The sequence below is a fragment of the Ixodes scapularis genome, unplaced genomic scaffold (genome assembly GCF_016920785.2).
Source record: "Ixodes scapularis isolate PalLabHiFi unplaced genomic scaffold, ASM1692078v2 ptg001212l_1___fragment_1__unscaffolded, whole genome shotgun sequence".
Lineage (NCBI taxonomy): Eukaryota > Metazoa > Arthropoda > Arachnida > Ixodida > Ixodidae > Ixodes > Ixodes scapularis.
Window position 1 is genome coordinate 1,963,631 of NW_024610117.1, and position 27,626 is coordinate 1,991,256.

At 43.8% G+C, this 27,626-nt stretch overlaps 1 protein-coding gene across 1 annotated transcript; it reads right to left on the reverse strand.

Moving 5' to 3' along the window:
* Positions 1-2,677: 2,677 nt before the first annotated feature.
* Positions 2,678-25,772, reverse strand: LOC8037637 (venom serine carboxypeptidase-like). The gene is made up of 4 exons (XM_002405400.4): positions 25,675-25,772; positions 20,776-20,986; positions 4,975-5,305; positions 2,678-3,459 (listed from the first exon to the last, which is right to left on the reverse strand). Exons 1-4 carry the CDS (start codon positions 25,770-25,772, stop codon positions 2,678-2,680), a joined length of 1,422 nt encoding a protein of 473 aa, XP_002405444.4.
* Positions 25,773-27,626: the final 1,854 nt, after the last annotated feature.

Here is a 27,626-nt window from a genome sequence, read left to right on the forward strand (position 1 = left end):
AGTCATACGTTAACCGGAGCGGAGCGAAACTACTCAACAACCGAAAAAGAGTGCCTGGCAATTATTTTTGCGCTTAAGAAGTTTGACATGTACCTTGACGGCGCTTCGTTTAGCATTCAAACTGACCACATGGCTCTCTCGTGGCTCAAAGGGCTTCAAAACCCTGCAGGACGACTCGCTCGATGGGCCCTTTCGCTCCAGCGCTACAAATACACAATCTAGTACAAGCGTGGGGCGGCTAACCACGTTGCAGATGCGTCGTCCCGTGCTCCACTTCTCGGGCAGGAAATGCAGGTGGATCCCGACTTGGTGGCACTGGCCAATGCGGCGCCCATCACACCAGAGTCGCGGTGGGGAACCCTGGTGAGCAGAGAGGAGCTCCGAGCGGCCCACCTGTCCGATGGACTTTGTCAGAAGGTGATGCACCAGCTGGCAGAAGAAAACTCAGCTGACGCTGGGAATCCCAGAGACTTGGACTCATACCTGCTCAGCAGCGACGGCATCCTGCTGCGATACCTCCCCCAGGCGGACGATGGGTCCAGCGGCCCGCCATTCCGGTCTGTAATACCACGTAAACTGCGTAAGTCATTTATAAGATATATGCATGATCCCGCCTTGGCAGGCCACAGCAGTGGGACCAAAACTTACGAAAAGTTGTCCCAAATTGCAACGTGGCCAGGTATGAGGCAGGATGTGATGAGGTACGGACGTAGCTGCCCGGTTTGTCAGAAGGCAAAACCCAGAGGTGGCGAACCACCAGGTTTAATGCAGTCGGTCGAAAGCAAGTACCCCTGGGAGTGTGTTGCCTGCGACGTTGTCGGTCCCTTTCCCGTAGTCCACGCGGCAATCAGTATTTGCTAGCAGTGACCGACCATTTCACAAAATGGGTCGAAATGTTTCCTTTGCGCAAACTAGACTCTAGGAAAATCTGGGACTGTCTTCTCGAGGCGTTCGCGCGCTTTGGCTTTGCCGCAACGCTTATTACAGACAACGCTTCTTATTTTCTTAGCAAGGTATTCGTGGATGCGTGTAAGACGCTAGGCATACGGCACAAACGGACTTCGCCATACCATCCACAGGCGAATATCACGGAAAGAGTGAACCGTAACCTGAAGCAGATGCTTGTATCGCATACAGGGCGACACAAAGACTGGAACGCGAAATTAGCAGAAACGGCATTCGCTACCCGCACAACAATCAACCGGTCCTTAACTTTGGGGAAGAGCTTGTGTTTCGCCTGGGAAACGGCCTCCTTTGCACAGATCCTGCAAGCATGCAGCGCACAACCACGCAGTTCGCAGAAGATCTCCGGAAACGTTTCACGGAGAACCTGCGTGAAGCTCGAGAGAGCCTCGACGTCTCGAGACTGCAGCAGGCAAACCTGTATAACAAGAGGCGAAATCTGCGTTTCAAGGTGGGAGATCTGGTACTGAGGCGAACTCATCCGCTGAGTGATGCTGCTAGAGGCTTTACGGCCTCTTTAGCAAAGAGGTGGGATGGCCCCAACCGTGTTAGTAGCAAGCTCACCAACCTGTCTTATGAGCTGGTGCATTGTGAATCTGGTGAAGTGTGCGGGTCTATTCATGTCGCCGACCTAAAAGCTTTCTATGTACCCGAGGAGGTAGATGTGTCGCAGGTTCCAGGTGACGACTATCCGGACCACCTCTCGGAAGATTCCACACCGTCTCTACCGCGGTACAACTTGAGACGGCGGTGAAGACGACCGGGAGTAGCACGAGCTCTAAGTGCATTATGTTCATGCCCTCTTCGGTGTTTTGGGAGGGGAGAAGAGAAAGGGTCCGCGCTCCCGCATGCACAGTGGGGCAGGCATCTTTCGTGTGCCCGGCTACTTATTCTTACCGCGCCATGGCCTCATGTTGTTTTTAATTTCTAGTTCCTCGTGCCAGACAGCGGCGACGCAGCTCCCATCATCGGACCATCCCCCCACAGCTGCATCGGAACTGTCCGGAAGTACTGACGTCGGACTCGTGCTCGCTCATCTGAGAAGACCCTTGCTGACCCAGAAGGAAGGCCCCCCCGAAGACCATCTAAGACGTCCTCTGTTTTCGTTTTTGGAAGGGGGGAGATGTGTGGGCAACCTGGCGATTCCAAGTGGTTGGCCCAGGCTGCCCCTCCGACAATCATAAGTGGTCATCTTGACCACGAGGGGGCCAAGGGCAACCGGCCACGCGAGCGGCGCTCCGCCGCTGATAGAATGCCGTCGCAGCGGATGCGCGGAGGCTGTTGGGATCGCGGCGCAGGCGATAGCGCTCATTAAATGTTTACGTGTTGTTGAACCGGTGTGCTGTGTCATTCTCCGAGACGGGTAGCAGCAAGGGAAATCCCACAAACCTCATCGACCAGCGGAGGTAAAAATCAAATAAAGACAAAAAGATTTTGATGACAATTTGTTTTATTTATTACATTTTATTTATTCATTAGTTTACTTCGCAATGCCTCAGGCCCAACAGGGAATGAAGAAGGTGGATTTTTGTAGATAATAAGGTAATTCAAGGAGGAAAAGAAGACACAATATAAACACACTTCTATTTGTTAACCGAATTCCTTATTGGAATACAACTGTTGTCTCTCAAAGTGCGTCGGAAGTCAACAGATCAATATCTAACAGCGAGGTCAGAAGAGGAATCGGCAATAAACCAGTTGACATTATAATCATTCAAGCGAAAGGCTTGTCGTCTATAAACTTTGTTATCATGTCAAAGGCCACCGCTGGTTGATCATAGGCAAGGATGTGTCCTCCGTTCCGGACCATGACCTCGGTGAAGTTGTCTAATTGCCTCACGTACCCGTAGACGTCACTTCCGTCCGGAGTCCTCCAGACCTGTTTGGGCACGTTCGCGAACGCACTCGCCCTTGACCAGTTTAGGGAGGCGAGGAAGTTTTCTGTGAAGGTGTATGGAATGATGACGTCCAGCTGTCCGCTGTACAGAAGAACCTTGTACCTCTCTAGTAATGCGGTGAACCATGGTTTCACTGAAACCATCTGGTCTGCATTAAGCTTATCGTACACTGTGGTGTTGAAGTCAGAGAATGGAACGGTCCCCACGTGTATCGCCTTGCGCACGCGGGTGGTCTGAAGAAAAGGAGCGTAATATTCTTGATCTGCGGGTTCCTTAACTAGGAGGTAATTATAGTAGAAGGTGAACCCGGTGTAATTTTCGAAGATGCTTGGGTTACCACCAAGAACAGGCCCAATTTCGTCGTTCGCTTCCGCATAACGCCCTTGATTGATTAGGCTTATGGCAGTGTCGGTCTTTTGTTGTAAGACGGCTGCTTGTTGTCGATTCACGAGGCCAATTCCGTAGAGGTAGGTTCCGTAGTCCATCATTGTAACAGGGTCGACGAAACCGTTTCCGATTGCGATCCCTTTAAGGTTGATGCTGACCCGTGGTTGGACGGCGGTGTCGATGGCGTGGGCAATGGCGGGGACGTATTTGCCTGCCACGAAAGTTCAAGAAGCAAACAAGAAAACAAAATTAAAGTTTCAGCCCCCGCAATAACATAGATTATAGACCCCGCAAACTGAGCTAAGAGACATGTCAATATTTTATTGCTAAATGGCGCTCAAAAAATAGAACTATTGGCATGCAGCGTTCATCTTAGATTCAGCCAAGGTAAAAGAAACGCGAATTTTTTTATAACTCGTGTATTTTTTTATTTCTGTTTAACTGATTTATTTTATAATCATTATGTTCAAACCCTGTAGCTCGGAAGGAAACTTGAGATAAATTAGAAGGGAGAGAAGAAAGGTGACGGACACGTGTCTCAAACTTTGTTAACAAAAATGTATTTCATACAAAGCTCTTATATTCTGCTAAAAATCGTCCACAACGTAAAAAAAAAAAATATTTCGATTTTGTGGTGAGTTAAGTGCTAAGTCATGTTCGTTGCGAACACACCAATGCACAAAGCAGCAACAGGCCAGAAGAGAACCCGATCGAAGCAGTTCAACGAAACTAAGACATTTGACTCACGTATACACAAAAATAAATTTGTTACCTGAGTTTAAGACAATTATCTGTCACCTTCCTTCTGACCCTTCCAATTTAACTTCAGGTTTCCTTCCCAGTCTAATGTATTAAACATCATTATTAGTACGCACCTGCTCGCCCGCACTTTGACCATTTTTTTGTTGATTTCATAGCATTTATATTTATACTAAACCTTCTCTGAACTCGTAATAGGCCTTCCGTTTATAGTGTGTTGTGCTGCAAACTAAACGAATGAATGATAACGGCGGAAATTGTTAGTGGAGTCGTTTTGTATACACGTAACAGGCGTCAGAAATGACATGAACACCCCTATTGAAAATTCTCATTTGTATGAGAAATTTCTGTGTCCAATAAACACATATGAATCATACAAGATATATAAGAACATATAAGAACCGTATAAGAACCATATAAGAGCTATATAAGAACTATATAAGATATATGAGAACATACAAGCACCATATAAGAAACTATTGGGAAGTTTCTTATAAGTTTCTTATGGGGTCCTTATATATCTTATATATTTCTCATATAGTTCTCATATAATTCTTATATGGTTCTTATATGTTCTTATATATCTTGTATGATTCATATGTGTTTATTGGACACAAGAAATTTCTCATACAAATGATTTTTTTTACTAGGGACAACACTACAATTTTTATATATATAGTCACAAAATGCTTAGCGCCATGGGAGTTTTTGCCTGCTTGAAGTTTTTCTAAACACAACTGAATTATTCAACACTTAAACATATGCATATACTCAAATAAAAGAAGAACAGGTTGGCTAAGCGAAAATGTTTTCTTCATTTTACATTTACAATGTTCTTCAAGATCGAATTCGTGCTCAGCCATCTTGACAAAACTCTTCTTTACATTAAAATCCAAAGTCTGCCGTGTTAATACATGCAGTAGTTGTATGCTCATGGCAGTAAAAAGCAAAAATAGAAAATACACACCGGCGTACGACTCCCCAGTGGCATAGAAGTCGTTGCTGACATACTCAGGAAAGAGCGTGAAAAACTGCTGCAAGGCTTCAAGCAGATCCTCGCCGACATCGGTCTCGTTCCTAGCGTAGCCCTGGTCGTGCTGTGTAAAGCTGAAACCTGCACCCACAGGGTTGTCCACGTACAGCATGGAATATTGCCGTGCCCACGTGACCTGCCGTAGCTGGGGGACTCCTTCCTTAGACACCGAGTATGGCCCGTGCTCTACGAACAAGCCGAACAAAGAAGAACTGCCTGGGCCGCCTTGCAACCACAAGACCACTGGAGCAGTTTCGGGATTTTCCTGCAGAGGACATCGAAAATACCGCTCAGCGAAGACGTCATTGCATGCCTTTCTGAATTGACAGAAGTCGTAACGGCGCGAACGGCCACGTACACAGAGCGTATGGGCTGAGACCTCACTAGTCGGCTATTTTTTTCTTTTTGTTTGGGCCTCCGCAGCGTTGGTTAGTCGGGGTTCGCCCTATGGATCCGTGAAGTGACGCCTCGCGTCGCAGCGGCTTCGGGCACTTGGATTCTACATGGAGTTCCATACCGCTACTTGAGGGCTCGGCGGATGTTTGTGTTGACTGCCAGCCGATCATTGGGCGGGTGCCCACCCCGTAGCTGCGGACAAGTTTGATCTGAATGGCCTGAAAAAGTGGCCTGAAAGAGTGGCCTGAATGGAAGAAAAAGTGCACCCCTCGAAAAGGCGCATATGTGCGAGGAAGTGCGATTTCTTTCGGCGTGTCCTTGAGCGCCTCATAGCCCGTCAATGATATGCTGAACCCTAAACTTTGTGCAACAAATTGAACGCGAATAGTTTGCACAATAAATTCTATTAAATAAGCTTTAGAAAACATCAGCACCTGAAATCACTGAATTTCGCCACTTTCGACGCCAAAAGTCGCCACTGACCGTCATTAACTGCCCCATCCAACCTCGGGCACTGAACTTTACTCGTGGCTCTAAAATGTCTTGTGGCTGCTACGCAGAGAGCTGTTGGAATTGAGTTCTACTTTTGACTAAAAATTATGTGTTGTGCGAAGCGGTCAGGTGAGTTGTCAATTCTTACTGGTGCAGACACAAGTTGTAAAATTACTGGCTGCTAAAAGGGACCGGCGCAAAATAGTAAATTCCGGAATAATAAAAGGGGCTACACTCGGCGCTTCAGTAGTGGCAACAGAGCGGGTACGAGATTGCTTAGTGGCTGCCATTGTGGTGGTACGGGGGATGTTGGCAGACAGCTGCCGTTGCCAAAGCGCCCTTCTTCGCTGCTTTCTTGCCGCTGATGGATACAAACCTTTTCTTTCTGATTCCCGTGAATTTGTTCTAAAAGGACAACGCACGGCTAAGTGATTCTTTTTGTCGCATCTTAGGCATGCCTTGTACCAGACATGTACAAGTTACTTAAAAAAGTAATTAAGTTAAGTTACTGAGTCTTGGCTTCAAAGGTAATTTGAGTAAGTAGAAATTACTCAGACGGAAAGTAATTGAATAAATTACAAACTACCGTAAAAAAGTAGCGAATAACTTTTAAAGTTACTGTTATATATTTATGGTAACTAGAAACTGGATAGGTTTCGATCCGCTTGCGAAATTTTGTTAGCCAAATATAAAGCGGATAGTGTTTTCACAGAAATGCTTCAATAGCTGGGTCTGCTTCTGCGTGCGTAATTGCTTTGTATTTTCGTTTAGTTCTTTGGTAAATGATGTACTGCCTGAGTATTAATTCTACTGTGAGGTTAAGCAGTGGGGAGCTTTATTTTGCAGAAATTGTTTCCTTGTTTACAGTGTTGCGTAAAGTAGATCTAAAAAGTACTTGCAGTGAACTACAAAGTAAATAAGAGGTTATGTACATCAAGTAAATGAGTAAGTTCAGTGGGTGCAATGCACTTGAAGTAATTTGCTATAAACACAATGTACATTCAAAGTGAAGTACAAGTCATTTTTAACATGATATTTCATGATGCCCTTTCATCCCCTGTAGAGTGCATTTTTTTTAGCTACTATGCCTCGTTTTAGTGGTAATCGGAGGTGCGTCAGGTTTTTCGGAAAAAGGGGCAAATATTGGATAAAGTCAAGTCGCCACGGGGTGATTGTGTTACGCCCGTTGACGAACTATTTAACACAATAAACTTATAAGGCACTTATTATGTCGGTCTTATAGCCAAAACTACTTCGCTCAGAGAAATGACCAGATGAGCTATCGATAGAGGCAGGGATGGGCAAAATACATGCAAATATGTATCGAAATACAAATACAAAATACTTCGTCAAAAATGTATTTAATTACAAATCTAATTACATTTCCGAAAAAGCATTGAAGTACAAGATACAAATACAACCAAATGTATGTTGTCTCCTCCAAATACTTTTCCAAATACATTCCTCAAAATCTGCGTCAGCGACTGCAGGCACCTGCAACGGGTTTCTGGGTATCTCATTTTAATTTTGCATCGCACACTGGGGGTTAGTGCGCGAGGCTATAGTAACGTAATAGAAATATAATCACAAAAGAATGTAATCAGCTTGGACGTAATAGGTGAAAAAAGTACAGAGCTTCAAGCCGCTTTTTTTGTTGATTACGTTTTGGTATAGACGAACAAAGAACCGAGACGACCAAGACGTGCAGCACTGGCTAGATAATTTGTTATTGTTGCAACTCGCACCAGTTACGAAAATCTGGACGACCCGCGCATTTAGAATGTTCCAGGCAAAAATATGGATGGAAATCAGGCTGGAGAGCATCGCAAGTTGTCACAGCCACTTATTTAGCAAGTCTGCCTGTGAACGTCGATTTCGTCACTATTCTTGCGCTGGACTAGCACCGTAATCACAAAGTCCCTAAACGCTTGTGCTTGATTGAGGGACACTGCATTTGATGCAGAACGTAGTTTTCTTCCTGCTCTGAACACGTCTTAGGATGAGCAAAATGAGACGTGACAATAAATTTGAGGGATGTATTTTCGCCCACAAATTTGTATTTAATTACAATTGTATTTGAAATACTCACGTTTTAGTATTTAAATACACACGTCAAATACATTACCCAATTTGTAATTAAATACAAATGCAAAATACACAAATTATTTGAAATACGTGTTTCAAATACTTGTATTTGAAATACTGCCCATCCCTGGATAGAGGATAGCGCGTTTTCGTATGACGATACGCTATTTCTTTTTTTTTAATTTCATATTTTGGGATATACACTGTAGTCGGGAGTTGTAGGGTTCTTGGAAAGTACAAAAAAAACAACTTTACTATAGTAGAAGTACATGCTCAGAGAATGTAGTCCAAGCAAAGTTCAAGTTTTCTAAGCCTACCTGAAGTAGTAATCTAAGTACCATGTGTTTAAAGTACTTCTAACACTGCTTGTTTATCACTGAACATAGTTAAAAATCGCACACAAAGAGACGAGAACAAACGAGGAAGGAACACAGAACACAGACAGGTCTTCTCTGTTCCTTTCTCGTTTGTCCTCGTCTCTTTGTGCGCGATTTTGAACTATGTTCAAAGTTTACCAACTCGCCCAGCTTACTACTAGTCTTTTGTGTATCATTGTTTCATGTAAAAACATTAGGGGTATATAAGGTTTCACGAACGATCTTGGAATATTGGAAGATCTCCATATTGTGAGTTTTTGATCACCTTGTATTTACTTCTTTTGTTTGAGAGAAGAAACTTTGGAACGTCTAATTCTTTCATCTAAAGTTTTTTTCAAGCGCAATCGAAAAAGTTTCCAGAAATTTTTAGCTAGCGCACAGTACACCCTTTTCCCTCTTCGGTAGGAATCAAAGCTGTAGATCTCGAGCGCTTCTTCTCCCGCTACGTGAAGGAAGAGCACCGCCCTCTCGTCGTCGGGCTTTAGTGCGTATTCCGTAGCCTTCAAATAGATGCCCAGCCACTGCTTGCATCTCCGCCAGTTCTTTTCCAAGTTCCCTGTGAGGCGAAGTTCCGCCGGCGGTTTCAGGCTGTCCATTTTTCAATCCCACGCGAGAATTGGTTTCCTGATAACCCTTGGTGTTCGATGACGACCCTGTCATGTACCAGACAAGAAGCAGTACCAGCATCTCTCGCGGCAACAGTAGATCTGGCTTTTCTTGATGCAACGTAACCACTGGATGGATGGAATGATGGATGATATTGGGTATGCCCTTTGTTAGAGGCGGTAGCTTGCGCCACCGAGCCTAAGAAAATTTTTTCTTCCACTTAAACAACCAATTTCTTTCCCTCTACGTTTCTACGACTACCGGAGAGGGGGAAAGAACCACCAGGCTGACCTATAAAAAATCAGGCAGATACGAATAAAAAGTTAAAGTTTTATTTTAATGCTGAATTAAAGCGCAGGTCTTGAGGAGGAGGAGGCAAGGGTACGGAGGGAAGCATATGCCTCACTTCCTTCCCCGCTAAATTTAAAGGAAAATTTACCACTGAATTTAGCGAACAAATTTTACCCTCTTGACGTCACACGTGACGTCATGAGGGTAAATATGGCGAAAATATTTTTTGACCAAATGTCGCCAAACAATTTTCCTGCTACGTTTAGCGGGAATATTGACAATGATAGATGCGTGTGACGTCACGTGACGTCATACGTGGCACCATACGTCAAGTGTTTTTTTTATAATTACGTTAAATGTGACGTCACGTGTGACGTCACGAGAGTAACGTCGTGACGTTACCCTCATGACCTTTGTAAGGGTGGCCCTGGTGATGGTAACCCGCGTGACCGTCGTGAGGGTAAGCCTCGTAACCCTCGTGAAGGTGACCTCGAGGGTAACCCTCGTCACGTAGCACGTGACGTCACACGTGACGTCACGTGCTACGTCACTATGGGAAACGTCCCATAATGCAACACGCGGTTGCGCCGACGCCGACGGCGACGCCGACGACGGTGCTCAAGCCGTAAGCGGGCGCCTAAGAGCTGCGCTCTAAAAGAAACAAAGGAAAATGCACGCCCGCCTTCTCCCCCGGCGAGGTAGTCGCCAATCGTCCTCCGGTCAACCTTGTTGGGGTTCTTTCCATACCCAGACCCACTGAGAGACAGGGTTGAGACTTTGGGCTGGAGCCACGCGGGAGGGAGTCCCAATTTTCCTCTGTCCTCCCTGTTTCCACTTGTGCCTACTGCCTAGTTGCTTTTACTAACTTCAGTTTTCCCTTGTCTCCTTCGGATGAGTGACAATGTTTGTGTAAGGTTATAATTCGCTAGGTATAAAATTTCAAATTTACGTATTGTAGTATACACATTCATTACCTTAGGGTGCTGTCTTTAGTAGTTAAAATAACAATATTTGTTAGTTGAAAGATTTATCTGGCTTGTTTATTTAGCTTTTTCTTTTTCACAATTACTCGTTTATTGCGGGACTCGAGACTGGGACATAACCCTAATGCGGTCCATCAGCCAAAACGTTTGGCGGTCCCTGTCTTAGAGTGCAGACGGAAATTTAATTTAACTTCAGAAAAATGAAGTTTTTGTGACAAGACCTAGCTAAAATACTTGCAAAACTGGAAAGAATTTTTCGCCATCCCTGCTTGCTCGGGGGGGGGGGGGGGGGGGGGGTATTTATGCACCAATTCTAAGCTGCTGATTCAAACGTTTTTGGTTTTATATGTTTGATAAAGCTATTAGCTGCAGCGTAAAATGTATTCATGCACCAATTCTAAGGTGTTGATTCAAACGTTTTTGGTTTGATAAGATTGATAAAGCTATCAGCTGCAGCGTAAAATGCTCTAACCTCCTTTTCGTTACCTCAACTTTTTGTACGTGTGTGCACGTGGTTTCCAGATTGCTATATGGTACAAGAACGTCGTCTGTCTGCATAAGACATCCGCAGGTAAGCATGATTGTGAACATAGGGCATCTTTTTCTTTTAATTTTATTAACGGTTTTTGCGTCACTGTGGGTTTGTAAGACGCTGAACAGGTAAAGATTAAATCTGACAGTAACCATTTGTGAATTTCTTTTGTACAAATGACAACGGTTTATTTACAAGTTTGAAAGGTAGCAATGGCCTGACCACTCTTGGTTTTAGTATATTTGCGAAAGCATAGTGCCACCTGTGGTCAATTGACCGTTTGGGCCGCCGGTCACTTGTGATTTCTTAGAGGAGGTGTCTCAAAACCCCGACCAACGAGCTAGATCTGTCCCGCGGAAGTCTTCCGGCCGGTCAGCGGCTTGCCGCGGTCCTTTCACTGAAGCCCGACCCGTGACCCGCTTCCAGAAGAACCACTGCTACCGGCGCTAAAGAAAGTGCCCGTAAAGAAACGGCGCTGCAACGCGCTCAAAATCCACAAACGAATATACCGCAAAGTACAGGAAAAACTGCATTTTAATGCGAATACTCTTGACATTATATTTATCTAACATTTCCAGCAGCGAAACCATTCTTAGTTCTTTGCTTCATCTCTCTGTAAGTATATTAAAACGTTTTTTTTTTTGCGTTCATTTGTAGATGATGCTTACTGCCCTTTGTCAGAACTATTGCGTATTTTCGGAATTAGTTTAATCATTCTCCCTAGCCTTTTACACTCGGGGAATGGGGCAAATTTACCACGCGCTTTGATTTATGCCCGATAAACTTTCCTTGTGACAATGTTTGGGTAAGGTCATAAATCGCTAGATAAAAAATTTCAAATTTACGTATTGTAGTATACACATTTATTACCTTAGGGTGCCGCCTTTATTAGTTAAAATAACAATATTTGCTTGTTGAAAGGTTTATCTGTTTTGTTTGTTTCTCTTTTCCTTTTTCACAATTACTCTTTCATTGCGGCACTCTAAACTGGGACATATCCCTAATGCGGCCCATCAACCAAAACGTTTGGCGGTCCCTGTCTTAGAGGGCGGACTGGAACTTTACTTTAACCTCCGGAGAATGAAGTTTGGTGTGACAAGACCTAGCTAATATATTTGCAAAACTGGGAAGAATTTTTCCCCATTCCTGCTTGCTCGTGGGGGTGTTCATGTACCAATTCTAAGATGTCGATTCAAACATTTTTGGTTTCATATGTCTAATAAAGCTATCAGGCTGCAGCGTACAATTCCAGTTACCCACGCAGAAGAGCAAACGTCGAAGATGAGGGTACTGTTGCGTAGCGGACTGTCGCAGCCTCCAGAACCTGGTACGCGTGAAGGCCGTGGGAAATAAGTAAGGCATTTAAAATGAGCATTGCGTGCACATTGCATTATTCGAGATTGATTTCTAAATGTGGTTTCTGACTCCATATTTATAATTCATTTTCACACAGCGCGGCATTGCATTTGTGCCCAATCCAATGTCTCCTTAGACTTCGACCGTCTCTTGACATCCTCACTGCTTCTGCTAAGCGGACACATCTTGTTTGAACGACGGTTTTGGCTGAAGTCGCGCCATTAGTGAGTTTCTGTTGACCGTTTTCGTGCATCTGTACCGCTGTTCATAAAGCGCTATTATCTTTGCGCATGCGCGGTTCATCCGAGTTTGTGAGTTGTTACGAAAGTGAGCCTTTTCTTCGCTTTCCCATGCTGCAGAAGGGACTGTCGTTTGCTCTTTTAGCATGACCGCGTAGCTGCCCAAAAGGACTGCTCTATTTCGACCCGTGTCTACGGTTCTACCATCGAATATATGGTTTTCACGCAAGAAGGGAAGGGGGGGGGGGGGGGGAGGGAGGAGGGCGGGTGTAGTGCCCTCCTCCCCCCCCCCTTCTTGCGTGAAAACAGTATAAGAAATAAAATGTACATACCACAAAACAAAAGGTTATCCACGCGGCATTTATTTGAATTCAATATAAAGCAGAGCAGCATATTCAATCGACACGAGCGAGCAATCGACAAAAGCGAGCGTGCAACGAGCAACTGCGCCTGACACCGGCAAAAAGCTGGCATTTCCGAAAATTTGTGCCATCGTATTCTTGCGCCATCTCTGAGCGGGTTACAAAAGCGCTCCCATAGAAGTCCATGTGTGTAATACGCAAATGTGACCATAATGGCGAAACTTTACGCTTTGAGCTATTTGCCTTTCCACTCATCAATTATATCAAATACGGCTATTCTTGTGCCGGAATGTCAAGATCATGACGTGTAAGCCGCCCGTTCTTTAGTAGAATAAACTTCTTCATGTATTGCCACTTCTGACACGATGCAGGTTAAAGTATCAGTTTGTTCTTGGGTTTAAGATGCTAGTTATAATTATGCAAATTAAACTCGCGGTATTATGGCGAATATTGTAGTTTCTAAAATGTGTGTTACATCTGTAGAAAAATATATTTGGGAGTCACCTAATGCATTATTTTGAGGATCCGCGTAGTTTAAACAAGACCAATTTAAAAATACAAGAAAATGAAGATTTGCTATACAACTGCAGTAAACCAAAATAATCTATAATGTGCTGGGTGCACTTTGTTTTTCTCAAAATATTTTTTTTTCTTTAGGTTCCTAAGACCAATTGGCCAAATAAGTTGGATTCGTCCTCGGTCTGACATTTAGGTGATTTTCAGTATTCTGCTATTGATAAAAATAAGGTAAAACCAGAATAACTGCAACATATTACGATAACAAAAATTATATAATTTAAAATACATTCAAGCTAATTTATGCGATTTTAAGAAAGCGACTTTTATTGCAAGGTATGGGAGCACTGCGGTGCATAAACCATTTCTATGAATGAGGATGGCTAGTTGGGCTAGTTGGTTTTGCATCATGGTGTAATACGCCAAAACAACAGGGACAGACAAAACGAAGGTAGAACTAGACAGGACAGGATACGCCGCGTCCTGTCTAGTTCTACCTTCGTTTTGTCTGTCCCTGTTGTTTTGGCGTATTACACCATGATCATTTCTATGAGGATGATTATTCTTGCGAACTTAATATTCACATGACAGAAGTGATGCTTAGGCACGTACTATGTTGGTGTTAAATTATTTTCCCAATTGCCCTGCATCCCCAAATTACATAAAAACTTACTCAGAAGAAAAGTGTATTAAAATATACGACTCAATATTTTGCAATAGTAGCGACCTGCAGTGGACGGCCTAAAATTCCATATTTGGTTGCCAGTTGAGAACCCGGTCGATCTGAAAATGTTCCAAGACAAGGGAACGTTTGAAAGAATAAACGAATATCCAAAAGGCGTCAAAACCACGTCCACTTCGAGACAAGCCTTTTAAAGGTGACCTATTTGAGAGGATTTTGCATAGCGTCATCTTATAGACAAAAACCCTAAATTGTTCCATCACTTGTTAAGAGCTATGACCACTTAGAACAAGTGCCTGAATTAAGCGCGAATTCCTTATTTACAAAATGATGAATGAATGCCTAAAAATAGTCGAACCATGACCACTTCGAGACAAGTTTACTCAAAGGCGGCTTATTTTAGAGGGTATGGCATAGCAGCTTGTAGTCGAGGTACCTAGACTTTGTATTTCGCACCCATTAGTTTTTCGCTCGACCTCAAAAAGTTCCTAGATGAGGCGCCGCTGTCCGAATTTCAAAAGACGGACAATATTGTAAAGACGGCCGAACAATAAGCGCGTTGTCCCTGTCGTTTGTGTTATTTTCTATTGTCCCTGTCTGTTTTCGCTCTTAAACCTTATACCCACCATGGACCAACTAGCCCAAACCAAAGTTTTAATGAATCATCCCCACTTTGGGGCCGTTTTTCTCAAAAAGGACTAATTCTGCAGTATTACCATCATGTGTTCGAGGGCTCTAGATTTTATATTCTGCCTTCAGTTGGGGACCGAAAAGTGGCTTTGTCTAGAAAGGAGCTGGAATTCCTGGAACTAACAATGAAGGTCTAGCGCGTGCAGTAAAGCGTAGATATCATCAGTAGAAGACGTGCGTGGGAACGTGTGGAACAATGTGCGTAGTATTTCTTCTCTATGAGTAAAAATACATAGTTGTGAGTCCGCGCATTGTCCTGTCGGTTTTGCATCTCCCATTTGTATATTATTAGGCTGTTTTATCTCATCATGTTTGACTGAAAAGTCCTCAAAACGTTTCTTGGCGAGGCGCGGATACCCGCATTTCAAACGATGAACGAATGCGTAGAAACGGCCGAACCGTCCCTACATTGAGACGATTCTACTCGGTATGCGTTGATTTTTGATGATTTGGCACGATGGAGACGGATGATAAAAATACCATGCGAGGTTTCGTACCGCTAGCTTTGCTCCTGTTGCAGCGGTGATAACTTTAGCGAACCAGCTGTTCCCACATGCTGCAATGCTTCCTAAATTTACTTATTTATTGTTTTTCAACTACGGCCAGCAATATTATAATTTGAACCGTAGGATTATTTTTATCGTCTGAAATTATTGAACATATTTAAGTTAATTGTTCACTTTATCGCGACGGGTAGCTTCCTATATAATGTCCCCCTGGCCACATAACTTATGTGATTATACCTCATTATTGTAGGCTTAGCCGATTTTCGCAAACGATCTGTAGAGCCTAAAAGAAAGACACTGTATCCATGATATAAATGTAATGAATTTAATATTGTAGTACATTCAAACGTAGTATAAACGCCGCATAAGCGGAACGTTGCATACTTCATTTCAGCTCAAGTCCAGGGGCAGCCGATGCTACGAGCTAAAGATACCAATCACACACCGTGTATGCGCAAGCCACTGGTACCTTTGAGTTAATGATTTGTTCAGCGATGATAAAACACAAACAAAAATTGTTCTACGATCAATGGGACTCATCCGATGGAAATGCCTTCTTCGCTTTTCGTTGCACGCTTCCGTCACCTTGCCTCTGCGCAAGAAGCCAAACGAGGCTTACGCTCTTCCTCTGTCTCGGCCTGACGTCGATGACGCGTGGCATTGGCTTTATTCCGTCGTCGATTTTCGATGTACGGTTAGCCATATTCCTCGTGGAAAGAAGCACAGCCACCGCCGCAGCGCCGACTGAGCTGGGCTGCATTCCAACGCGGCACGGCGCCTGCTCGTCTACAGCTCCGCACCAGCTGTGCGATACTCGTATTGGTCCGAAACGCTGTCGTCAGCATGCGTCACTGTTTCCCTCTCTCTCCCCGCCGCCGTGGTGAGACATTGAATCTGTAAGCACGATACCTTCTCACCACACAACTCTCCTCGCGACGTCACGCATGCCGCTGACAAACGGACGCACATAATGACACCCGCGGGTTTTTGTAAAGACGAGCGTTCTACTGCTAACGGATTAGAACACGACGAACACAATGATGGTGCACTTTTCACATTCTCTGATTTGTCCCATCAGCTCGTAGTGTCGTCTGCGTCTGGACATAATGTGAAACGAAGTATAGGCGATATTGCCGCCTGCGTGGCGGAGTTGGGAACGCGCGCGACTGTCACGCAGAGAAATGGGCTTCGATTCCCGCTTGACCCGGATGCTTACTTTATTGATATTCTACACATTAAAGTTATCCCATCTGATTCAAGGCTCTTATCGAGTGTTCTTGTTCAGAACATTCCCGAACGCGATGCGCGTATGAAAGTAGCGATAAGGCGCCGCTTCTCGTCAGTCACCCTCTCGTCGTCAACGCAAGAATCGCGGCACATTTCTCATTAAGTTTGTAGGAACAATTTCGCCTCATTAAACGATTATTTTCCATTCAAGATTCATGTGCCCTTTTTATTGGTGACAACGTTTCACCATGCGAAAAGTAGATCTAAATCTCGACGTTGACAATTATGTGCCTGAAATACACAAGTTGTCAATCCATTTTTAGATACCTTCTGTACGCAATCAACCACTAATATTAGCGTACGTTTTGTCTCCTCTTTCACCTCGAAACACAGTTATCTCTGAAGGCTGAAAACAAAAGTACACGGACCGCGCGAAGTGCGAATGAAACGCAATGCTCCGCCATCTACTGACGGGTCGCCCGGTTTAGAGATCTCACACAATCGTATGCACGTCCTTCTGTGCCTGGAAGCATGCGGATTTTCCCGCTCTTCTGTGGCGCGGCGCCGAAGCCAGAATTGTGGGTGTTGTGCCGATTCGGAGATAGTACTTGCGGTTGACGAGCGTCCTCCACGGCATTCGAAAACGTGAGATACAGCTTGCGGCACTGCGCCGCATATCACAGTGCAAACGCACCTTGCTTTATAACCACTTGAGCTTAAAGCTCCTTGATACTCCTTTTTACAAGTAGGAATATCAATACAATTGACAAAGCACAATCTGGTGGAACAGAATGGCGTCATTCCGTTCAGTCCTCTGTTCTGCGCCGCCATTCGCTTCCTAAAACGTGCACCGTCACGCAGCTGGCGCTTGAAAGAATGTCGCCACTTGTAGGAAGCTCTTATCTAGGAACCTTAGTCGAGCTTATTGTTTAGTTGAACTCCCGTGACTTGTTACCTTATAGATGCTATATCAAAAAATGCGTCTTAGTTATCATGACAAACAGAACAAAACAAACATGAAATCACTGCATATTAAATCGGCAGGCATGTAGCCAGGGGGGGGAGGGGGGGGGGGCATGGGGCCCGGGCCCCACCCGAAATCTTTCATTTTGATAGGGCGCCCTTTTCCCTCTCCCCCTCATAGAGTATTCGGTCATGGCATGGAAGCTTCAAGCTATCGAGGTGGTGCTGACTTCTGCGAAATTGTTTGGAGCTTCCAATGTTCTTCCTTTGATCGTAGTATCGCCATGAAATGGTAAGGGAGAATGATGAAGTTATCAGTATGCTGGAATCGCCAGACACTCATTTGCTCATCCTTCTTTTTATCTTTGAAGTTACTGTTTATTTCACGCGGAAATGGCACACGGCATAAAAGTAAAGGTGTATAGGTCACGCGTGGACAGATAAGTGAACTCTTCTTCGTTTCAGGTCAAGTTCAGACGCAGCGACGCTCTCGACGCTTTGAGCTCATGGGACAAATCAAGCAACATCAAAAACGCAAGTCACTGGGCCCTTTTCGTTTTGGATTGGTTCAGCGATGATAGAACACGCAGGGAAACATAACGAACGCCATGATTGTACCCTTTTGACGATGTTTGATTGATCCCATTCGCTCATAGTGTCGGCCGCGTCTGGACTTAAGGTGAGGTGACTTATAGTCGGTTCACGTTATGTCCTGTGTGAACGGTGAGATATTCCTCGGATACCACAGTCGTACTCAAGAAAATAACGGACGAGGCGAAGGGGACTGAGCTGGTTCACAAAATTATTTCAGATATTCATCCGAGAACAGTCCCCTTGAAAGAAAAAGAACGAAACAACAAAGCTCTAAGGGCTACAGGGTGAGGAGGCGCTCTTAGTTATACTTCTGTACAGAAGGCAAGCTGGACGCAATCTCCTCTTTTGTGCGTTTGGGACGCGCGAAAAAAATGTAAAATATGGTTTTGCCTGCCTGGCTTCAAATATATCTGGCCTTAATATTTTTACGTTTGATTGCTTTCTCTCAGTTACCATTTTTTGTTGTCTCAGTAGACGAAGAAAGGTATCTGCTAAAATTCCCCAATGCTAGCACCACACAAGCACGTACACAAACGCATAAATACATTTAGCGCTTAATATATTTTGAAAATAATTGTTAGTGTAGTACGACAACACAACGCCCTGAGTTGGACACAAAGACGGCATATTGTGAGCATACGACGACGGCGTTGCAGTATTCAACCTCCGCTCTCTTGCCCTACACGCCTACAAGTGGTGCGCCCTATAAAAACGTGCCCCCAATCTCTACATTGCCAAAACACTGAGGTAGTTGACACTGATAGAAAAATCCTGCCTAGTGGCCTCAGAAGCCTCAGACCGCTGAAGTCTTGCTGCGCTCCAGCTTCTTCAGAGGTACTTATTTATTTTGGGGAAGGCTAAGTTTTATAGAGAAATGCTGCTTTAGAACTTGATGTTTCTGGTAGGTTCGCTTCAGGTTTCTTCATTGTTATATAACTCATTCCGATTCAGAACAACTTGAGCGATTTCGCCAAATAGGACTTTAATAAAACAGGACATATTCATTTGTACGGCGTTGCAATTAAACACAGTTGATGTAGCGTGATTCATGCAATAACCTAAAGCGCCATAAAAAAATAATACCGCATATCAAAACCAACAGGATGCTAGGTACATCCTGCCGCATGATCACTGCTTCCATAAGGCACTCACAATCTCGTCATTGTTCGGTGGGCTGTCATTGGCGACAGCTGTGGTGCACTATTCCGGCATGCGCTTGCAAAAGAGCAGGTGGAAGCTTGTTTTGTCCCCTAGTTTAAACAAGATAAAGAAGAAAGCTTCGACTGTTTTTCCCAGATTCTCATGGTTTCGTTCTTCGGTTGCCCTTTAGAACTCAATCCGAGAGATCGAGGAAGTAGGTAACGGTTTGCTGTATGAACGTGAAGAAGGGTATGTTCCTCTTGTCGACGGTGGACCGGGTTACTATTGTCGTGCTTGAAAGTAATCGTTTTTCAACTACGCAGTGGCTGCTGTCTACGCCATACGCGCTGGACGCTTCCGCTGAGGCGTCGTTTTTAAATGGGGAAAGTACATAAGCAGGTAGTAAGTTACTGGTTTTAATATCACTGCTGCTTGTAGGGACCTCTTCTAAGATGCGGTAAAGTTATGTTCGAAGCTTTCTATATAACTATCCAAATTAGTACCTTGCAGTCATTTGAAATAAGAAACCAGGTCAGGCTTGGTAGTTTATCCAGCAGAAGGCATTGCACTATCCCCTGGTCGTCAACGGCAGTCATCCGAAGGTACCCATCATCGAGGTGCCGGGAAAACAATCCGTACCTCTAATGGGGCCGTGCAATTTTTTTTAAATTTTTCATAAATTGTATTTTGAATGCATTATCGGTGTCGATGGCCTTGAAAACGTACTACAAAACGTACCAGACCTCGGAGCAAGTCGAGTGAAACCTCGCGCTGCAGAAAACACATTTCCTGAGGTCAATTCCCACCCCTGCACGCATACAGTGGTGTTTCACTACTGCGTGATGCACGTTAAAGAGCAAGAATTAGCATTCATAGTGGGACGAAAAGATTTTGCATCTACAGCGGTTTCTTCCACCACTCATAGGGGCTCAATGACCTGCCGCTGTAAACAAACGCACAACACATTTCCTTTTTAGATATAATTAAAGCAAGGAACAACAATCAGCGTTTATACCGTCAGCCTGTAAGCAGAAAAACGGGAGGTGATCTAAAACCCATTACATGCCACCAATCTGTATTGCATGCAGGCGATTGGCAATGTACAGTACTTGAGCCCCAAAATATTTGAGGGTTTGCCTTTTTATCTCGTCGAAGCCACTAGACACGCGCTGCAGCTGGAACGTCTGCCAAGGAATTAATTCTAATATACCTTTCTTGGACCTTTAGGAGACCGCGCGAATAACCCACATCACACTCCTCGGCGAGGAAAATTGTGGGGCATTTCCGATGTAAGCTAGCGACCATTCGAGGGCCTCGTATATAGCCGAAGTGATGAAATCTACTGTTTATAATCATTAAAAACTCAAAATACAAAAAAAAACAAGGTAAGATTGATTTGGAGGGGTTCTATTACCTGGCGTGATTGGCTGTTTCCGTGATTTGCAGGAACGTGAACGAATTGACGTTTTTTTTAGAGCGTGAGGAAGTATCGGCGTCTTTCTGTGATGGAACGCTGATGTTATTCTGGTGCACAAAAAAGGATAAGACAAACGAAACGAAGGTAATATTTCTGTTAGTTTCGGTTTCAAAATGCATGTGACGCTTTGGTCGGAGCTTTGGCAAATTGTTTGACAGGTGATGTGATTTTCAAAAGGTGTTCAATGCCTGTAGATGCGAGGTATCTCTTTTACCACTCACCATGGCGGGGAAGAACCAGAAGAAGATGTTACTTCCCAGGTTCGGGTTGACGGTCAGGAAGCCAGAGTAACTGGGAAGGTTCTCCACGAAACCCAGAGATCCCACGCGGCTGCTGGACTTGGCCATATCTAGCTGGCCTTTCTCGATCAGGGAGGTCAGGTACAGAGGCTGGCCGACGTTGTTGAACAGGTTGGAGATCAAGGTACCCTGGCTTGAGCAACAAAGGAATTGAACTGTAGCGGTTATACGTCTGGTTTTCCTCTAAAAACGGTAGCGAATACGTGAATAACTTTTAAAAAAGTTCTCTAACTATAGTGGTCGACAACAAACAAATTTCTCGACGACCAAACGATGTGATGCGTTTAAACAGCGGCAGATGTGCTGCTCAATTGACGATAAAGCGATGACGTTTGATTGACATTGCGCCGAACGTGCGCCATACGGAGATATGATATTGAAAGGACGTTGCGTGGATTTCGCTTCAATACGTTGCTGATGAATAAACTATTTTAAGGTTAAGATGTGTTGTCCTGCCAAGCTTAGTGGGGGAACTGAATTGGTGCATAGCTCACGTGACATCAATTTTTTCGCAAAATTTAGCGGGGAACTTGAATTTGTTTGGAGGTCCCATGACGTTAGGACACGTGGCATCAGTTTGCCCACCAAATTTAGCGGGAAAATATATTCGTGCATTGACCACGTGACGTAAATATTTCTGGTTAATTTAGGGGGAAAACTAAATCGGTGCATAAGTTACGTGACGGGAATTTTTCCGCTAAATTTCTGACCTTTGTTACGCGAATTGCACGCTGCAAGGACAGTTCGTCGCGGGTGTATCAGTGGCCGGCCGAACCGTCCACGCCGCTTCGCGGCGACATTCTGCGACGGCTCATTACAAATTCGTTAACTTACTTGACCCAACCTCCATGACATTTGTGGCGACAGCCTGGGGTGACTTGTTACCAAGAAAAGAAAAGCTTATCATATCTGCGTCTTTAAAACAATCTGTCGATGCAACGTCATTCGATTACCTGATAGCCACCGTCAATGATATGCACCTACCGGTCGAATTTCGGGAAAATTATACTTTGAGATGCCGGGAGAATAGACAGTATAGCCTAAAATTACCCCGGTTTGTGTTTGCTTTGCAATCTTCTAAGCTATATAAACGTTTAGTAGCACCTCTCCACATTTCGGAGATCGCTTGCACTTTTTTACACGTCTACGGAAGAACCCGCGTGTAACAAGCTTCTAGGAGATTTGTAATCAATATTTTGTGTTTGTTTTCCGCCCTGATAGCAAACACCTGTGCGTGTACATTTTTTTTACGGGCTTCGTCTATGTTATAATTAGGTTAATCTAGTTCGGAATGTCTTAAATAAGTTTGGAATATCCAACCTTTCACACGGTACCCCTTTAGGTCTAACAAATAATTTGCCTAAATATTCAAAGGGAACGTTAAAATGTGTTGACACGTGCCAGGTCGAACAGGCGCCCGTATGAAACGGCTACCGTATCAAACGGGTACCGCGTCAAACGGGTACTGTATCAAACAGGTCGCAAAGTTTAGCACCCGTGTGATTCAAACGAGTAGACCGCTTTTTGACCCGTTCCAATTTCAAACGTTTCTTTATTTAGTAGGGATGACAGTGCTGGCTTTCTTTATTGCAATTTTTTATTCTTCGCGCAAAGTGCGAGCCAGTTATCGCGCTGTAATATTTATAGACCGTTCGTTCTCAGAAGCTCCAACAGATATGCCTTACGCTGTTCCACCCCAGAACACCAATACGTTTTCTTTATTTAATCAGTTCAGGCAAAGAAAAGATCGAGCCGTTTCGAGCCTTCACGCGCAAGTTTTGTTTGTAGCACAGATGCGCCACCCATTTTCTATGGACACTATAATATACCTGTGGTAGGATATTGAGCATCACTGCCTGTGGGTGAACCGACGGAAGAAATACAGGTAATTGAATCAGTGTAGCAATATGGCTGAGTCGGTTCATCATGAAAAAATCGGAACAGCGCACAGAGAACGGATAAAGAAAAAAAGAAACTAATCAGGCTTGCTATCGACCCGACTTGTACAACACTCAGTACGAGTAATCAAAGTATTTTCAGTCTATTAGTGTTTGAAGTGATTTTGTAATTATTCCATTACGCTTTTTAAGCATTATTCGTAATAATAATCTGATTATTCTTGCTAGAGATAAGTATAATCGTCACCGTTGCTATTTTCCCTTCCCTTTCCTACCTGCATCGTATGTTTTTACAATCTTCCTACCAATAAATCCTCGAATCGAGACACCGACAGGGGGACGGTCTACCAAAAACGTTGAATTGCGGTAGAATCAGAAGATGGGCCTTTTGTAATCCGGGGATTTTCTAACATGTATTTCGAAATGCAAAGACTGGAATACCTAAAAAAACAGATAAAAAACTGATTCTGAAATAAATCCGCACTAAAGTATCAGGACGCATATCAAAAATACTTTTGAAAAAGAAAAAAAAGTATTTAGAAATACAAATACGAGAACTCTAATTTTGCCTGGCAGTAGCACTCACATACAGTTTAAAAAAAAAACTTTTTTGCTATCTGAACTTTTTTATTACAGGCACAGTTTTACTCTTTGGAAAACAAAAGTGAAACGGCTTTTGCCATATATTCTATTTTTTGTATTGTATTGTTTTGTATTGTATTGTATTTTATTGCACTTTTATTGCACAGTGCCGCCCGGTGTGCAGGTATTCAGGGAAAAACATGCGCCCATACTCGTTTTGTGCCCCTGACACCAGTATGAAAGCAATACCAAAGAGATATGAAAGCAATACCAAAAAAAAGGTAAACATACGACTTTGCAACTACACTCGATCAGATTTGATGCAAAGTTGCTTTTTAAGGGGCTCGTCGGTCAGGTGCTGTTCAAGCGTTCCAAAAGAGTAAATGGACACGGGTTCATATACAAACAAATGAAGACCGCTTTCACAGGGGAAACATTTTAAACCGAGCAAATGTTTTTTTTTTATGTATTTGATGACCTGGCTTGGAGGTAGTAATATGTAGGCTTCGCTGATAGGGTATGCACGTTTAGGGCAAAAAGGAGTTCTCCAGTGAAAACAAAATATCAGGAGGAATTTAAGCTTCACCTTTAAAAGTGGATCACGACAGCTACATATATAAACACCCACTCGTTCGCGAGTCGTGCAAGCGTGTCTGTGTGGCCCGAAGAATAAATTTAAAAAAAAATGGCCGCGTGGCCCAGTCGGTGGCGTGTCTGGCTCGCAGCCGAAGTGTTGTGGGTACGGATGTCCCTACGCCTAAAAGTTTAGAATATTTTAATGCAAATAATTTATTTTTGAAAGCGAAATCATTCGTGACATATGGCGGCTTTCAGTCCGCATTACATATCTTCTTTTAATCACTTTCATTTCACTGCTGGCGTCACGTTTCTCGTGAGAGTTGTGGGTTTGCAATTTTTGCGCGATGTCATGTGGCTTTGACGTATGACCCTCTCGGCCAATCCGGATTTTCGCGTCACGCCGGCTTTTCTTGCACGCCAACGAGGCCGACGCGACACGAGTTGCTTAAAAATACCTCTTTAAAACTCACTCTAACCGTGAGGTGAAGATTGAATTTAAACTCCGGCGTTCTCGAGTTTGCAATTATTTGCGGATAGAATTGCCGTTTTCCTTTTAACGCGAAGCTCTAAGAGCTAAGCGTATTTTCAATAGATTGAAAATACTTTCCATAGAGGATGCAGTGCAGTTACACTTCAGATTTACTGAATGGATTCGAAGCAATATTTCATGAACCTATATATTCGTTTTATATCTATTCAAATATCCCTGAAAGGTCAGAATCCTCTAGTCCCATTTCGGTGCCTTTTTACAGTCTTTTCAAGACGGCGCCTTGAATCGAAATAGTGTTATTTTATTTGATAATCTGAAGGAAGAAACTTTACGACCGCTCTATGAAATGAACCTGGGGGTGCCATACACACTTGACTTGTAAAGCTCGTACACAAAGTGCCTTCAACGTTTTGGTGCGATAAGAATAGTTGTCATATTGAGGCACCCCTGAAGATATATGTTATCTTTGGAAAATAAGGAAGGAAGTGACCAATCTTTGTGGTACAATTTTCGAAACTAAACTTGGTCTGCTTGAAAGGCAACCTCAAGGTCCCATTTACTGTATCTTTCTTCCCCCTGAAGCTCGAAAAAAGAAAGGAAACAGCCTCTTGAGTTTTCGGTTGGGGGTGATTGATTCCTCGAACATTGTAACAAGATAGTTTGTCCCTGTAATGCATGAAGATGCAAGTAATACGGCGAAAATGTATTCTGTTACTGAAATACACATACTGATTTAAAAATTGTATCGCGATACACAATTATAAATACTAAAAGTATTCCGCAAACACTATCGCGGTAAATTTGTATCGCAATAGCGCCCAATCCTTCCCTGTACGACAGGCCCGTTTTCTAACCGGCGGATGATATGACGTTTTGAAAGGATGAAATAATTAAAAAAGTAACGGGTAATTTTTCACGTAACTGTCAATTACTTTTTTTCTAAAACAATAGGGTATTCTAATTAAACATTTCTAACCAAGATTATCTGTAATTGTGATGGGTTACTTTTGTTAGTAATATGCACAAAACGGGTCTCACCTGAACCTAAATGTACCGTTGCGAGACAGCGCTATTCCGGATTAGTTCTCATGCTGCGTTTTCGTTCATTGTGCGAGATTTTGGCGTTTTGAGCACTTATTGATTTTCTGCGTCTATTGAGGCTAAGCAAAGCGTGCAGCAAATTCTCAGTGTAACGCGGAATGATTGCCTCGGAGCATAAAACCGAGACAATACCGGATTCCAGATGGACAGAAGAACTGTCTTTGAACTCACCCAAAAGCAGCATTCCTCGAGGGGTCCAGCCATATTAGCGCGTAGGCACAGAAATACCACGAGATCGTTCTTAGGTCACGGAATTCTCGCTTGGTCATCTTGTATTACCGCGTATTCCGCTGTAGTCTTTAAGTGAAAAAAAAAAACTAATTCCACAATACTTGCCGGGAAGTTCTTGTCCGGCTTACCAACTTTTTGTTAATTCCCTTACTAATATGCGTAATTTAGGAAACGCGGTCAAGGCCGTGAGGAAAAACAAATCATTGAACTAATTGGTGGATTTGAAAAAGAAATGAGGCGGCGCAACTTTCAGAAGTTTCGCTAGCTAGAACCGGTGAGGTTTATGATGTTCGCATCTGAATTAATGTAGGATATATCCTTTTTGTTTTTCACTTATTTGGGGCACAGATGTTAGCTTCGTTTTTCATTAACTTGGTACAATGGTATATGAACTTTTGCGTGCATATGGTACTCGCAGTTATTTGTGCGCTGTTTGAAGGCAGACGGAAACCGCTCCAGCCCTACTCCGTTTCACATTAAATCGAACCGCAACAAACGCACACAGACGACGAGCACCATGACCAAGCACATGTTGCGCTGCTTGATTGACACCGTGAGACCGCAGTGTTTGCTTCGGTCGTACTTATTATGAAACGCAGACTGGGTGGGTTGTGGATTTTGGGAGCGTAAACCTGGAGGGGCAATTAACACTCTAGATCTGTTGATAAAAGTGTCTTGCGATCACCGAAGGGGAATCATCTTGTTTGGAATTAAAAACCTAGTTTACAAGTACGTTGTGCGATAATTGTTCCATACGAACTCAGAGGTTCGTAACGGCTGTTATGGCCGCACTGTTTGCGCGTAGTATGTTTTGGTATAATAGTGATTTTCTTCTACGGAGCGATGTGTGTAATAGGTTAGTCATAAAATGAATCTAACCACTTTAGAGATAAACAAAAAGTGAGGGCAATACCTTAGCACATCCGCCAACCTTTTTTTTTTTTAAATGTCGTTTCATTTATTTTTAACTTTGGTTTCACCGTCCAATGTGGTACACACTAGGCAGATGTTGTTGGCTCCAGATAGTGGAACAAAAGGCAGTTCGTGGGAAAAGCACAATGGGTACAGCGGAGGACTACAAAATATTAATCTTTTTCTGTCGCCTTGGATTACGATTTTATTTGCACGATCGACAGTTCTGACCGTCTGGACTACTTGAGGCTACATTTACTCGTAAAATAATAGTTCCAAAATACCAAAACCAAAATTAACATTCGTGCCTACAGAGCGTAAGAAGGGTCGGCCTTTGAGGTGTGGCGAGACCGGTTTACGTTGTAGATGAGAAATATAGCCACTGCAGAACGACTGCTAGCTTGGCGTCTCGAACGTGCATCAAACAGGAGTGACACACGACCGCACCCGTCTATGATAAGATGCCCATCCAAATCGAAAGGGTAGGAGTAGGGATTTTTCTGAGCTGCAGTATGTTTCCATACTCGGTCACCAGTGCTTGATACGCGGCAGGCACGTAGCCAGGATTTTGTTTCGGGGGGGGGGGGGGGGGGGGCCGGTCATGGCAAAATGCTGTATGAGGGGGAGGGGCGAGAGGAGGTCCCAACAAAAGAGAAGATTTCGGGAATGGGCCCAGGCCCTATGCGCCAACCCCCCCCCCCCCCTCCCGCCTCTGGCTACGTGCCTCGTACGCGGGCCAAGTAAATCCTGCAAAAGTGCGCATTGCACCAGGTCCTGATGGTATCCCAAACCGGATACTTAGAAAATGTTCATGTGTCGTTTCAGTGATTTTGTACTTGTTAATCATTAAATCACTCCCGGGCAGTTGTTTGCCCAGCGACTGGAATAAGACAGATATATTCTATGAGCATTAAGGCGGTCCCGAAAACAGCGTAAAAAATCAGATTAATTTAGCTTCCAAACGCATTCCTAACTTATGA